Here is a 15,989-nt window from a genome sequence, read left to right on the forward strand (position 1 = left end):
CAGGGAAACAACCAATCTCGTGTAGGGTGTATTTGTTTTTAGATTATCGGTGCACAATTCAGGTTGTTTGGTGAAAAATTTTTGTGTTATAAGGTGGGTCGGTTTGAGTCGTTTCACAAGTGAGTTTTCATGTCAGCGAGGAAATGAATGTCACTTGTTATTGTATCTGTTGTTGTTGTTGTTTATTTCTGTTGTTGTGGACAGTTTACGTCGCTTCTGTCCTCGTTTACAATCTGTCGCCACCGTCTATCCACGTTCAGAATTTGGCGCCACCGTCTCTGTCCACGTTCACATCTGGCGCCGCCGTCGTACGTGACACTTGGCACTTGCAATTCTTTTGGAATCCTTTCCTGTATTGGTGGTGATGTATTGTGGCTGAGGTCATTTCTGCAGAACACGGGAAGCAAACCAACAGAAGGAAAGCAATAATGGGAACTTGCGAATGAAGGAAACTTAACCCCTTCACGCCTCTTGTCCTTTTGGGCAAAGGTCAGACGATTTTATCCAGTTTCCAGGAACCCTTATGGGCGTCAATGGGTTAATGTACACACACACACACACACATACACAAACTAGATGTTGTGGGATACAAAGATGGGTTACCACGAGCATAGCTCCCCTTCCCGTGTAATGCAACTAGGTAAACAAACACACACACACACACACACACACACACACACATAGACACACACACACACATACACACACACACACACACACACATATATATATACTCGTGTATATATATATATATATATGTATATGTATATATATATATATATATATATATTATATATATATGCAGTACATACTCGTAAATGCATATATTGTCACAAGCGCAGCTTTCAAAGATGAATATCTCGCACACGTCCAACAGAATGATGGCCAACTCAGAACCTTGCGGTATACACCGAAAGAATCTGGAGAAAACACCATGACAAACGGATTCCTTTCATCAGCAGAAGTCCACCAGCAAGGATTCGAACTCACGATCTTCATGGCGTGGGATGAACTCTCCAAACCACCAAACTCCCCATTTTTAGAGGTTCAGTATAAAGGTGGTGGGACGCTAGGCTAACATGCTACTTGCTTTTGCTGCTTTGTTTTTAGGAGAAATGTCTTCGGTTACAATAGTCTAGACTTCCGTAAGAATATCCTAATAAATAATGTGTCTAGCATTCATATAGATTTAACTTCTCTTAGTTCGTCATTAAATGACACAAGAGCAATTTGACATTCAGAAAATTTAAAAACAAAATATCGTAACCAAAGTCGTTTCTACTCAAACGAAGTAGCAAATGGAAGTATCATGCTAGAAAGAAATACTTAGTGTGCTGCCACTTTAAATCAATAAGGTACCTGAAATAAAACACTCTCACGAACAATAAAATAAATCTTTATTTGTAACCAACAGTAGTCCAAAATTTTTTCGTATTACAATGTATATGTGTCTATAGAACTCTACAAAACGGTTTGTTTGAACAAGTAGTTAGGAGTAACGGAGCAGTTCACACAGGGAGACTGCGCACAGTATTTTTAGGGCCCCATAGTTTATTTTGAGTCCTACACATAGTATTTAGGGGGCCAATACGTAATATTTATAATTACATATTATTACATTTGTTAATGATGAGATATAAAACCGGAGCGGATTGACTAGTAGTACCTTGTGCCCTCGAAACGACAGCGGCTCCAAGCTGCCTCGACAAGCATCTGGTTAGAATTCAGCTCCTCAGACAGAGTCGAAGGACATCCGAGGCAGGAACCCGTGTTTTTTGCTTTCTTCAAGAAACTTTCGGAATTAATGCACATATCTAGGAAACATACTTCTTCTAAGACCCTGTTGCTGCGTGTTTTGGGGGTAGCCTACTCTCCCGGTCGGTTCTTGGGGACCGTGGAACCTATCTCCGATGTGAACCTTTCCGCGACCAGACAGAACTCTTATCTCCCCGCCGAAGAGTCCGCGGGAGTTTCTGACCCTTGGGGTCCGCATGTCTCGTCAGGGAGTCTACGCGTCTATCAGTTACCTTGAGAGGATGTCACATGACGTTAAATTCCGGGTGATCTCAGGTCATAGCGGGACTCTAGACCTCATAACGCAGACCACGGCAGTGACACGTGACCTGCATTTGATACAAGCCTTGAACGTGACACGTGTACATCACACACACACACAAACACACACACACACAAACATACACACACACAAACACACGCACACACACGAGTGTGACATAACTGAGCGCGTGTCATTACTTTGGTATGACAGACACGGCAACTGAATTATAAGCACTGTCTTATAATGGCATGGAAGAAGACTACTATAAACCCTTTCACTGCTATCAAAGACTTGTGCAATACTTCTGGCTGCCGGCAGGCGATCTTATTCAGCAAAGGGTTAATACCTAGTGGAAGACAGTTTGAAACGCCAGGTCTCCGTTGTCCACAAAGCGTACCCATTCGAAGAGCATCATGAAGATCCAGGAACATCACAGATACCTGAAGAAGTCTTACATACTCGAGTGTGTTATGACATCCTCCGGTTGCCATAGATACACAGGGATACATCACGAGTCCTTCAGGTGCTACAGGAACATATGGGATTCCAGGGACAACATGGAGACCTAGGGACAAAGCCCCGCTCCAAGTCAGCTGCCGAGGTCACTGGGGGAACTACTGAGTCTCTAAAGGACTGGAGAGTTGCCCATTAGAAACACAGAAACGGGACAAAGAGCAGAATCCTCACGGTACCATACTTGTGGGACACGTGCGAAAGGGTAGGACCTGACTTTCGTAGGTATCACAGGGGTTTCGGATTGTCGCAGAGGATTCAAAGGATATCGCCCTAAACCCACGGGAGGTCAAGGGACTCAGGCGCTGCGATTCTCTCCATGTATCATCGATCCCTCGCTAAGGTTCTGCCAGGGTCGAGGGCCAACTCAGCCAAAAGTTTAAGGAAGATTAGAAAGGCACTTGTTTGCATAGGACAGTATCACTACTAATGACCGTGATGAGGATTACCAATAACATGTGATGTCACTGTGTTCAGTCTATCTTAAAGCCTGGCGGAGATCTTCAGCAGTGATGTTGTACAACAGTTGGTCTTTAATCTTCTTAGGCTTCGTTAAAATGAATTTTTCTATCTATTCCTTTTTTTATATGTTAAGTGCGCATTTTGCTGTGAGTGTTACGCCAATGATCAGTGCAATTTTCTATCTCTATCAGATTTCCTCCAGGTTAAAACGAACTGACTAATGACCACATTACTGGCAATGGACATCGCCGGTCAACATGCACAAAGTAACATCATAAAATAACAAATAGGAAATTCAAATATACCGTTAGGATTTAAGGGATGCTAGTTAATAATTTACAATACAGGTTGACTTCTGACGTTAGCAGTGATTCTGTGGTGTCATTTGATGACGATTTTTTTCTTCATTTTCATTTTGATCTCCACACGAAGCCCCTAGATGGCGACCCATGCGACAGGCGCCGTCCCACGTCTGCGGAGATATGATCGACGCCCGTGGAGCCAGTGAACGCCTTATCTCCAAACGAGGCTCTCGACCCGAACACTTTATTTGATTACTGTATCCGGACGGGAGGGGTTGAGGCGGACTAGAGGGTGGCTGGGGAAGGAAGAGCACTGTAGGCGGGACTGGAGCTGGGGGAGAAAAGGAAGAAAGGAAAGCTAAAAGGCATCAAGCGGAACAAACCCCTGGAGGCTGAGACTGGGAAAGGCGCCAGGAGAGGTGTGGGTGGGGACGGAGGTAGAGGTGGGAGGGACACAGGCAAACTCGACGCCCGAGTTTGTACATTTGGTGTCGGCGCCGAGTGTGATGAAATGAGCGTTGCCGGCGCCGTGGCGACCTGGCCCCTGAGCCACACGGCGCCAGGGCCGCGAGGGCTGGCCAGTGCCAACGCCAGGTGTGACGTGTGTCAGGCGCGGTGACTGGGAGAGAGAAGGCAGACAGCTGTCCACAGCATGACCTCTCTAGCCCTTCTACTCCTCTTCCTCCCCTCCTCCTGTCCCCTCCTCCTTCTGCAATACCCCCCACCCCCAACATTCCGGAAGAAGCCGCTATGTCGCCTAGACACCCCGTCAGAAAAAAAAGGCCACGGGGACATGACTACCCAGCCTCCCTTCATTCCTCCTCCTTCTCTCCCTCCTACCCATTACCGGTATCTACGTGCCTTTTTTTCTTCAGAGTACACTCGCTCAGAAATGATGTACGTGCATACAGCACGAGGGAGCACAAAGCACAAACACTTCCTTGAATCTCGCATGTCAGTGTGATGGAGAACACGCCCTCAGTCCCCTGTGGTGTTCGGTACTGTAAACGTGCCGAGAATGGCCCTCTGTTCGCGTAAAGATTACAATCAGGTCACGTGGTAGTTGCTTGAAGTACACGTAAGGATTTACTCAACTTCAGGACCTGGAGACGTCTGAAGCTGTTGTTTGGCCTTCTTGGCCCACGGTTAAGACTGAGTAGCTTACATCCTTAAAATGGTCGCCACTTCACCTCTCCTAGCCTATTCCCCTTTCACTACCCCTCTCCCTGTCCCCTCCTCCCCTTCACCCAGTGTTGCCCACCACCTCCAACCCTCTACGTATCCTCTCGCACTACTCGTACTTTAATAAACAACCCAGAAGCTGGCAACCTCGTCACGCGGCGCACCCGGACGCTCAAAAGTCGCCTCTTCCCGCCGTCTGAGAGCCGTCCCACTTCCGGGGTTCCAGCTCTCACCTTAAGGGGTGCAGAGAGTCTGCGAGGGGAGGACGAGGGACGGAGGATAACCGGGGTCGAAACTTGGGAGGCAAGGAGGAGCAATAGGGATTACAGAGAGGTAAGGCTGAGTAGACGGGACAAGGCTAGAAGAGAGGAGTTAGGAGAACTGAACACAAAAGGCAATGGGAGTGTGTGTATGTGTTGAAGGAGGGGGGAATGCAAGTTGAGAAGAGAGTGGGACTTTAGTTGAAGAGCTCGTAATACCTGGGTGGATTAGAGAAGAAGTGAGTCTGTGACGCAATAGAAAGGAGAGGGAAGGGTATGCAGGATGTTCGGACAGCAGGAGGAGGAGGAGGAGGAGGAGGAACAGGCAGGGACGGTGTTGTAAGGGTAGAGGAGGAGGAGGTGTCAGGGAGTGTGTTGTAAGGGTACAGAGGAAAGACAGATCCGTAGGCTGGCCGCAGATGTTGACTGTATCACGTGATGGACTACCGCATTCCGGGATGCGGCACCCGTGTCCTTCTTGTAGTCTTCCCGTCCCCCGGCCACAATTCCCGTTCCCTGCCCACCTACTACCCACATCGAGTGACACATCTATTTGGAGATCGTATAGAAGACGTCACTGTGCTGGCACCGAGGTACTCTGACCTTGTAACACGCTTAACCTCCCAGCATTCCGGGCTAACGTTACTTCATTGAGTCTGGCACGTAGATAACAAAGCAACCTGTGGTGTTTCAGCTTCCCATCCCGCTCCTCTGGCACCGCGGCACCGTTACCATGATATTTTGGCACCATTTAGGTACACAAATCCTCAGGCGCCGTGGATATTCAGTATCGCTTCATGATCGTATATATCCCCATGCCGTTAAACCGTAGTATTCTCATACACTGGGGCTGTTGTATTCTGTATGGTGTATATCGTATCACCGTGAGAATATAACACAACGTTACTGTAGTCACGGTTCGAGGTCTTTCTCTTGGTACAGACATCTCGAAATAATAACAGAATACTCTGAAGTGATGCCCTTATACTCAACCCGGACTAAAAGGTATTCGCGCATTTTTCTTCTTCTTTCTTTTTTGGTACCCTAATACCCTGACATCACGATCGATCCCTTTGATACATCGACATTCTGGCAACTCTGAATTGTGCTTCTCTACAACTGTGACACCCTGAAGACTGGTCAAGGTGACTCGCTGAGGCGAGCACTGGGATTTTTGATTCAGGAACATACAGGACGGATGAACGAAACTATGAAGCACACTAGACCAGGACGGGAGAAGGTAGGAAGAGTGATGCTGATCCCATATTTGATATTTGTGACGGTAGTGGACTATATAACTCTGTCGTGGCAAACGGTAGATGATTTCATTCAGCCGGGCCAGTACCCTTTCCTTGAGCTGTCTCGAATCGTCAAGATCCAAGGCTGTGGGTCTGTCTGGTGAACGAAATTCCGAGTTCGCCGCAAACAGGATTACGTAGCGCACCGTTCTCTTCCAGAGGATCGCGAGAAGGGAGTTCGGGTAAGTGGGGTGCCTGGCTGGTCTTTGGCGTTGGGGATCAAGAGAGTTGGCGCCAAGTATGTAGTCAACCAACCACCGGACTAGAAGGACCCTATGTCATTCTGACCCCTGCGCAGAAAATTCCGCTTCTTCTTCACCTTTCTGGGCGTCGAATGAAGACTTTGTCCTAACTTTCTTGAACGAAGGCCTTCGTGTCCTCTTTCCTCCTTTCCTCAACCAGCGCTTTCCTCGTTTCTTTTACCCTTTTTTCCCATCATCTCTTCCCTTATTTTGCCCCCCGTCCTACTCCCGCCCACCTACTCCTTTCCTTCCCTCAGCCCTCCCTTCCCCCTTACACAAGCCCCGTGTTCACTGGCGACATAGACCAGGGGCTTCAATCTGCGGGCATGACAATGGAACATGACACTGGGACATTATAGTGGAACATACAACACAGGAACATGACGTCGGGTCAGTGAACTAGAACCCGGTTTGCTTCGGAAATAGCTGATATGTCGGCACGAACATACTGACGGGGTAAAACAGTCGCCGTCAGATGTCCTCTTGCAACCACGGGCCCCAACCTCAGCCTCACTACCTCCCGGAGGTTCGAGCCCCCCAGGAAAGAGGGCCAGAGCGCACCTTGTGGTGTTGAGTCCGCGACAGGGAGGCGGAGGGACAGGAGTGAGGATGGGGTCCTTTGTACACTGGAACTTGCGCGGTATTACGCGGGACTACACGACCCAGTGCCTACCGGAGGCACTTTCTTCCTCGGTGGGTTTCGTCCACAAACACAAGAAACTTTAGCGGTGAGATCCATCACTCGACAGATAGACAGGGAGAGCCAAGATATATATTTTTGTTTCCTGGCTTCCTGCTCAGCCCCGTCCCGACATCATCACTCGTCTCTCTTCTTTTTCGCCTTACCTTCGATCTGTATCGTCTTGGTTGTCAAGTCCACACACTCACCGAAAGAGGGCGCGGTCTGGCCCGGGCTGTAGTCATGACCCGCGAGTCTCGACAAGGAAAGGATGTACGAACACGCTATTCTTAGTATCGACAACTTGGAGAGTTTTTGATTGTGACTGTAGGACGGGACTGACTGGCGGAGTTTTTCGAAAGCGGCACTGATCGTATGGACTCGAGTCCGTTCCCGCGCATTCGCCTCGATACGTCTCTCTCGCGTCATATTCTTGTAGTTTCTCTGCTTCTGCTTCGGCTGCTGCTGCAGGAGCGCGTGGATGTCGTCCTCGGACTTGAGGGACAAGAGGGCTTCGCTCCCGGGCACCTGAGAAGGTCCGCCTCCTTCGGGTTGCGAGAGCTCGTCGTCCGCCTGCGGTGGCCCCCGCCCGTCCTCGACACTGAGCAGAGATTCGACACTGAGGAACTTGGGCGTGCTCTTCCCGGTCCGCCGAACTCCGACGCCGCCGCCCTTGGTGCTCTTGCCGGACGAGTTCCCCGCCTCCGGGTACTTCTCGTGGCTGACCTCCTCGCTGGCTTGCGATGGAGGGGGTGGCGGGGGAGGAGGGGGCGGGTGAACTGAGCGCTTGATGAGGGGCAGGGGCTGGTCGGCGGGAGGCATCGTGCGGACAGGATGCGCCTCGCTCTCCGCGGGCAGCGGAACCGGGGACATGGGCGGTGGCGGCGGCGACCTGCCTGCAGCCGCCGTCGGGAGGAAGAGAGGTCGTGCGAGGTGAGGATAGTGTCCCGGCACGAGGGGGACTACCGAGTAATGGGAAGACGAGAGCCCCGGCGCCAGGCCTGCATGGGACAGGAGCCCCAGGGGCGGTGGCACCAGAGGCGGGACCAACCGCGAGTACGGGTATGTCCACGTTGGAGGGAATGGGAGCGGAGGGAAGCCCAGGAGTCCTGGGGGAGGCCGCGTCAGTGGGCTCAGGACAGGGTGAGGCTGAAGATTCGGCGGTAGGCCCGCCGAGGGTGACTCCAGCTTTCTGGAAGCCGACGGGTAGTCATCGCTGGAGGTCTTGGGCGCTTTCAGCCGCCGCTCAGGGTCCTCTTCGTCCTCGAGGGGCCGCTTGATGGCCTCGCGCTGGTCAGCCTCGGGGCACAGCCGGCGTGGTTCCGCAGGTTTGCGGCGGCTTTTGGAAGCGCGAGATGCCGTGGCGGGGGAGAGCGGTCGCGGGGAGCGGGAGGTGAGTGGCGGGGGCGGCGGCCCCGCGTGTAGGTTCTCTGCTGCCGGAGACGGTGAAGGCGGGAAGTCACTGGGGGCGTGGTGCAGGAGCGGGCTTGTCGCCCCTGAGAGGGCGGGACTATAGCGTTCCTTCGTCACGTTGGGGACGCTTCCGGAATTGAGGTTCTCCTTCAGAGCAGCGTAGTGCCGCTTCAGTTTGTGGAACCGGTCGATGGCTTCCAGTTCGAAGTGTGAGTCGACGCCAAGGAGACGGGCGGGGCCTCGGGACCCGCGTGGGGCCTTGATCGTAGACACACGCACCTCGACGCTATCCTCGGAGGCGTCCGTCGGGGAGTGCTCGTCCTCGCTCAAGTAGTCTTGGCCCACCGCCACCACGTCCACCTCGTCGTCCATACTCCTGCAGAAGGAGAAGAAGAGAATTAGGTCCACAAAGGATTATAAAGGAGGAGCATGCCGACAGGAGACCTTTTGGTCTATAACTAGGTCGGAGGCAAGAAAAAATATATATATCTACATATATAACAATGATAAATAAAAATATAATAATATCAATTATAATGAATAAAATAAGTAAATAAATAAATAAGTAAATTTAAATAATAAACAAACAGGTCCTGCCGTAACCAAGCGAGCATTTGAGTCCCTGATGAGGCTGCAAGGGTGCGGCTGGTTAAAGGATATCGGACACATCAGTCGAGTCTAACAAATACAGGGTATTGCCATATATTTATCAAATGGTATGAGGTACAGTGAATCAGTAATTAAGAGGTAGATATTCATTCTTGTAGCATGTCACTATATATATATATATATATATATATATATATATATATATATTAATATACCAAGAGCTTTTTCCCCCTCATAAGGGAGGTAGCCAAGTCAGAGGCGCGTACCTACTCCCACCCATTTCACTTCCACCACCCTTTTCATCCCTCCCATCTCAGCTCCTCCTGGGTCAAACGCAATGCAGCAAGACACAGTACATCCACAGCAAGACCGCTTCACTTCATCGGCGACTCCCCCTCTCCATCCCTTCATACAGATAAAGACGAGGTAGAAAATCCCTTCGGGCTGCGCCAAAATATCAAGTAGCTAAGATTTTGTTTACTATGGCGTTTGGTAAGGAGGTATGACAAAAGTACTAGTTATGTCCTTACAAAATGAAGAAACTGTTACAGATATTCTTTATTCCTCCTCCTCTTCTTTGGGAAAATCAATGCAATTCTCTTTCTTCGGCCGTTGGGTGAAAAACGGCAAGACTTCGCAAAGGAGTCTTGGGCAAATTTCCTCGATCTCGAATTGCAGACATCGAGAGATTTATTGATTGATTCATGAAATTTTTGGTTTGAAGGCCAAGCGCTGGAGCAGACATCGAGAGACCTCGCAGCAGTTCTTGGACTTCGGGAAATGACTTCGGTGTTTTATATCTGACGCTTCCCAGACGCTTTCATTCAACCGAAGGAGACATCCAGTGGTTAGACTTAGAGTGGATCTCAATCTTTTTCTCTTTATTCCTTCATGAATTCTTAACATTAGTGTTGGTCCCCTTAATTTTTCTTACAAATCCCACCCTGCCAAAAAAAGGTAATGATAATGATAATATAATAATAATAATAATAATAATAATAATAATAATAATAATAATAATAATAATAATAATGATAATAATGATAAATAATAATAATAATAATAATAATAATAATAATAATGACAATAATAATAATAATAACAATAATAATAATAACAATAATAACAATAAAAACAACAACAACCTGTTGGTGAAGATAAACCCTTTATTTTATTGCAAAGTTGACAACCATTACTATCTTATATCTGTTAGATATTTGTGATATGCTTAACTAGCATTCAGATTCCTCACATTAAACAGAAATATATCATTTGTAACAAGAGGCATTGCCCCCTAAATTCTTGTTATGGCCCCCTGGGGTCCCCCGTGCCCCCCAGGTTGAAACCTCTGGGTCAAAGGGCAAATTCCCAGGTACATTTCACCTATATTCTCTTCCCTTCCACCTATGCGAATAATCTCGCCACCCCCAAGTGTTTGCAGCCTTCCTCCCCAACTTAACCTTAGGATTAAAGTTTTATAATATAACCATCCCCAAACTGAGATTACAGTCTCCATAACCTTCTCGGGCTGGCTACAGTATACCATCATTGACGCTTCAGCCTGTCTGTCTGTCTGATTGTTCGCCTCCTCGGCCGCGAGTTTGACCTCGTTGGAGGACCCTAGAGTAACCTGAGTGTCGGACCTCGTGACCTTGTTGGTGACTGTAAACAGACTTGACCTCTCCTCTCAACCCACAAACCCCACCCCCTCCCCCAAACCCCAAATCCCAGGCCCCCATCCCCGAACCCCAAATTCTCAAACCTCTTCCTCTCCCCTTAACCCCAAATCCCAAGTCCCTAACCCCCAACTCCAAATCCCACACCCCCTCCCCAACCCCAAATCCCCTCCCCAACCCCCTCTCCCCAATCCCAAACTCTCCCAAAATTTCCCCTTTCTCCCTCAACAAGTTCCCAGCCCCAAATCCCGAAGTCCCTAACCCCAAATCCTCTTCCTAACCCTCTCCCCCCAATTCCAAACTCTCCTAAAGTTTCCCCCTCCTCCCTCACGCTTTCCCTCAGTGCGACAAGGCGGGGTGCTCAATCCTGGTTGACTCCCATCAAGCCAGGCTCGCGAAGGCGCGCCAATGACAATGCAAAACCTCCCCGTTCATGGGGATGAATATCAATCTCCCCGTTACCTGGAGGACCCTGAAATAAAGTCACTGAATCGAAGAAAGCGCGCTGTCTTGGTCAACCAAAGATTGATGTCTGTGTTCAACCCTCCCCAGCCCCCCTTCCTTCCCCTCTTCTTCTTCCTCCTCCTCCTCCTCCTTCTTCTCCTCCTCCTCCTCCTCTTCTTCTTCCTCCTCCTCTAACCCGAGCCTTTGGGACAGGTAGGCGTTGTGTGTGGGTCGGAGTAACGTTTCACCACGGCGACTTGCACGCGGACACGACTTGGAAAGTAGACGTGGTTGGCTCTGGGGGAGGAAGAAGGAAATCAAGAAAAAGAAGACGAAGAAGAGGAGAAGGAGAAAGAGAATGAGGAGGAAGAGGGAGAAGAGGGAGGAAAGGATGGGGAGAAGGGAGAGGAGAAAGGGGAGGAGGAGGAAGAGGAGATGGTGGTGGAGAAGGAGGAAGAGGAGGAGATGGTGGTGGTGGAAAAGGAGGAGGAGGAGGAGAAAGAGGTGGTGGAGGAGGAAGAGGAGGAGGTGGTGGAGGAAGAAGAGGAGATGGTGGTGATGGAGAAGGAGGAGGAGGAGTGGGAAGAGGAGGAGGTGGTGGTGGTGGTGAAGGAGAAAGAGGTGGTGGAGGAGGAAGAGGAGGAGGAGGTGGTGGTGATGGTGGTGGTGGAGAAGGAGGAGGAGGAGGTGAAGGAGGAAGAGGAGGAGGAGAGAAAGGAGGAGGAGGAAGAGAAGGAGAAGGAGGAGAAGAAGGCAGCGTCTCGGCGCCGGACCGCGTGATCAAGTCAACGATAGAGGGAACGAGCGAGCGAGCGAGCGGGTGAGTAATGTGTGCGCCAATCGCCAGCCTCCCGAGACCAGAGGGACGGGTCAGCGGTGGGACGGGCGCCAATTTCCAGTGGACAAAGACAGAACCAGAGGCAGACGGAAGCACCCCCGTCGCCAAGATTGGATGGGGGTGGGGGTGGAACTTAGTAAAAGTTGAAATGGGAGTATGAAGGGGAGTAGGACTGTAGGACTGGGAGTAGGTGGGGGAATGGGAATAAGAGTGGGACTGGGAGTGGAGCAGGAGTGGGAGTACGAGATGGAGTGGGAGTGGGAGGTGGGGGGGTGGAGGAGAAAGTCCGGCACTGCTCGCCAAGTCACCGCACCGTTTCTCGGATCACCAAGCGCCAAGGCTCTCAACCAATTTCTACATATATCTCATGCTTATGTCCTGCTGTTTATCACTCTCCTGGAGCACTGAATCGAACGGTAAAAAATTAATGCTACTGTTTTTCGGACTGTGGGTCCATTTATGGGAGACCACCTCTTCACACACACCCGGGGGAAGGGGAGGGGGGAGGGGGCGGGGGGAGTTGGTGGGTTCCAGGACCCACTGGTGCAGAGCGTCTGTGCAACTTCACGTGTGTCGCAACCTGGACGCAGCTGACGTCTGCAACGGACGCCTCACCATCTTCCTTTCTTCCTTCTTTGAAGCTTCTGCATTTCCCCCCTCTTTGGATCCTCCCCTTCCCCCTTTGGCGCCTACGTTTTCGCCTCAATCCTCGGTGTTTATTTTTTCGACGCTGCCCTTGGCGTCCATGTTCGATTTTGCATTTTTATTCTCTGTCGGCAGGCGATTTTTTTCGTCTAACACCAATATGTGGCGTTACGTCATGATTACCTCTCCAACTACGGCGCCTCCTCAGTACCTTCGCCTGTTTAACATTTTCAGTACTAAAGGTACGATTTTCTCGGTGCGATTATCGGTCAACGATGATCGTCCAACGATTGTCTAGAGCACCAATTCTTTGTTTTTTAATGATGGGGCTATTTTGCTTCGAGCTGCAAAGTACGAGGCTGATCATTTTAACCGATCCTATAACCAACGCGTTTACCCAAATAGGATGCCATAAGGTAGGGTGCTCGTTACCCGCCATTGGCTGTGGTATTAGGCTTACAATCGCACCGAACAAAATGTATCTTTTAACGGCGACTTTTTCTTTTATCTTGGCTCCCAGCAGACTTTTCCATTCAGGAAAAGGAACAGAAAAAGGGCCTAACACTCGTAACCTGATTAGTGGCACTTTTGACTCCCTCTCTCTCTCTCTCTCTCTCTCTCTCTCTCTCTCTCTCTCTCTCTCTCTCTCTCTCTCTCTCTCTCTCTCTCTCTCGCTCGCTATCGTCACTACCTATTCTCCAACACCTCTTCGTTTCACACGTATCGACTTTACGCAGTGCGCCGTCCACGACACGACGTCGTGCTCTCAAATAACTATTGGTGCCTATGGACGTTTTCACACGTCACGACCACGACCACACGTGAAAGCGTCCATAGACACCCATGGTTATTTAAGAACACGACGTCGTGTCATGAACCCAATGCACCCCGTGGCAGAGGGACAATAACCATCCAAGAGAAGAAAGAAGGAACAAATGCACGAAACAAACACTCCACAATCTTCCCTGGGTAACATAAAGCAGGAATTCACATTCCTCGCCCTAAGCACTTGTGATATCAAGATGGCTGATAAGGACCTCATCCTCTCTCCTCCCTTACCCCCAGTGATTGCTTGCAGTTATCAGGAGAATTTGTCCTCCTTCGATTTCGCAGGTAATACTGTTGTAGGACAGGGTGTCCCAAGATGTTACAGACAATGCTAACTCTAGAAGTGTGTGTGTGTGTGTGTGTAAGTGCGTGTGTGTGTGTGTGTGCTTACCTAGTAGTATACGGGAAGAGAGCTATGCTCGTAGTGACCCGTCTTTATATCTTTCAGCATCTGGTTTGTTCTTAAATTCTTGTATAGTTTTTGCACACACTGTTGTCTCATGTGTGTATGTGTGTGTGTGTGTGTGTGTGTGTGTGTGTGTGTGTGTGTGTGTGTGTGTGTGTGTGTGTGTGTGTGTGTGTGTGTGTGTGTGGTTGTGTGTGTATATATGTGTATGTAAGTACACGCACACGGCGAAAAGTCTATACGTGTGTAAACGCGTGCGCATGTGTCTATGTTTAAGCGAGCGCGTTTGCGTGTACGTATACGTTTGGTGCACATATCTGTTATGTACGCATGTATGTAAGTTTCTTGAGTGCATGGGTGCGTGTGCTTACATAATTATCCATGTGCATATATTCGTGTGATTCACCATGGTCTTGGATCACGTGTTGGACTCGTGATCGTCAGCTATTTCCCTCCCGGGAGAGAGCTCAAGAGCTCATATATGACCGATCTATGGTTAATGCTGTGACCTTACACGCACACACACACACCCAACTCTCCGCCCATGAGAGTTGGAGTAACGACTCGCAGCGCAGCGATACTGAGATTATTCAAACCCTGGGCGGGATTCGAACCCGGACTGCGGTATTGGCGGCCGGGAACTCTATCACTGCGCCATCAAGTCGCGCGCGTGTGTGTGTGTGTGTATGTGTGCATGAATACGTGAGTGTCTATGCACTCTCGGCCCTCATTCACCTCATATCTCGCATCGCGGTTTGTGCAATCAGTGCGCAATCCGCGGTCGCATATTTGTTTGGCACAAGAGCAGCTGCCCCCCGTAGCACTTACCACGAAAAAAAAATCACCGTTAGCAGTAAAGCGACACCAGGTGGCATGTGACAAGAACAGGAACTTAAGACGCCAATGCTTGTCAATCCCAATACCCGAGCCAGAATGAATTCGAAGCACCAGTGACTGATACAAGGCTCACTGTGCATCTGGTGTTTACACCATCGCAGCAGTGATCTGTTGGATTGGTTAACATCCCCTGCGTGTCTTCATGACTGTCATGGCGCCTGCATAAGACCACAGGTCTGGTCTCGTGCTACAATAAGGCGAGCGCAACTAACAATATCTTTTTTCTATTTTTTTCCTCGTAGACAGAGGCCATGGCCATCGTTCTTCTATGTTTATTTATTTGTTTATTTTCTGTCTAAAGAGAACCCCCGCCTACCATGCCAGGATCAATACGGTTCATAACGTCGATCAGGCTGTGTGAATGTATTCGAATCTTAGAAAAGAAAAAAAAGGAAGATTTAATCAGAACGGAAGAACGAAAAGATTTTAAATCAGTTGAGGATTGACAAAACCTACAGTACAAGGAAAAGACTTAATATTCATCAAGTCTTTACAAACAAAACACCTATTGTAACGTCTTACCAGTTTAACTTTGAAAAAGTTTACGGACTTCGATTTATAAGGTCGTTGAAGAGAAAATCCTAAGTTGTTAGTGGACCAGCTCAGTCACTTGTCCATTTATCTATTTATTAATCTATTTACGGAGTAGATACTCGGATGATTGTCTTCTATTTATTTTCCCAAATTCGATAACAATTTTGATCCAAACCCAGATCGTACCTCCTTCGCTATGCTTACACCTTCATAACTTCTGTTTCTAAACAAATGTAAACGATTCTATTCCTCTCAGTGATGGACCTCCACTGGCAGAGAACGCTTAGAAAACCGGCATCTAACCTGCAGTCGGAGTCCATCACCACTCGAGCGAATCCTGTGACCTACTTGTTCCAAAGGGAACCGACAGGGTCATGGAGGCGCGGCGCGGGGCGAAGGTTCTGTCCACTGTGTATCCCTGGCACACATTACAGAGCGGCGGCGGCGGTGGCGGATAGGTCCATCTAACGTTTTTTTTTTTTTTTTCTTTTTTGTGATTTGCCGGCTGGTACCCACTCGGACCTCAACCTTGTCGATGATCCAGAACTGTTCGAACCCAGAAGACGGAGTCCACGGCATGCCACATCAGTGACGATACCTGGAGGAATCTGATGTATCACACATACAGTGATGCCCAAGTCACTTCAGGTCCTGAGGTGGACAGTGGTCGGGGGGACATTACTCAGCGTGGATGCCTTTCCT

The 15,989-nt window shown here is 49.2% G+C and overlaps 1 protein-coding gene across 1 annotated transcript in view; it reads right to left on the bottom strand.

The window, feature by feature from the left end:
• Window positions 1–1,380: 1,380 nt before the first annotated feature.
• The window catches only part of net (atonal bHLH transcription factor 8-like protein net), a 47,001-nt gene continuing 32,392 nt past the window's right edge, over window positions 1,381–15,989 (bottom strand). Inside the window, exon 2 of the mRNA XM_076176123.1 lies at window positions 1,381–8,786. Coding sequence (XP_076032238.1) covers window positions 7,136–8,786 — 1,651 coding nt within the window. The 3' untranslated portion in view covers window positions 1,381–7,135. The remainder of the gene's footprint in view (window positions 8,787–15,989) is intronic.

This window comes from Oratosquilla oratoria, chromosome 38, assembly GCF_046742065.1.
Source record: "Oratosquilla oratoria isolate Oo_2021 chromosome 38, ASM4674206v1, whole genome shotgun sequence".
In the NCBI taxonomy this organism is placed as follows: Eukaryota; Metazoa; Arthropoda; class Malacostraca; order Stomatopoda; family Squillidae; genus Oratosquilla; species Oratosquilla oratoria.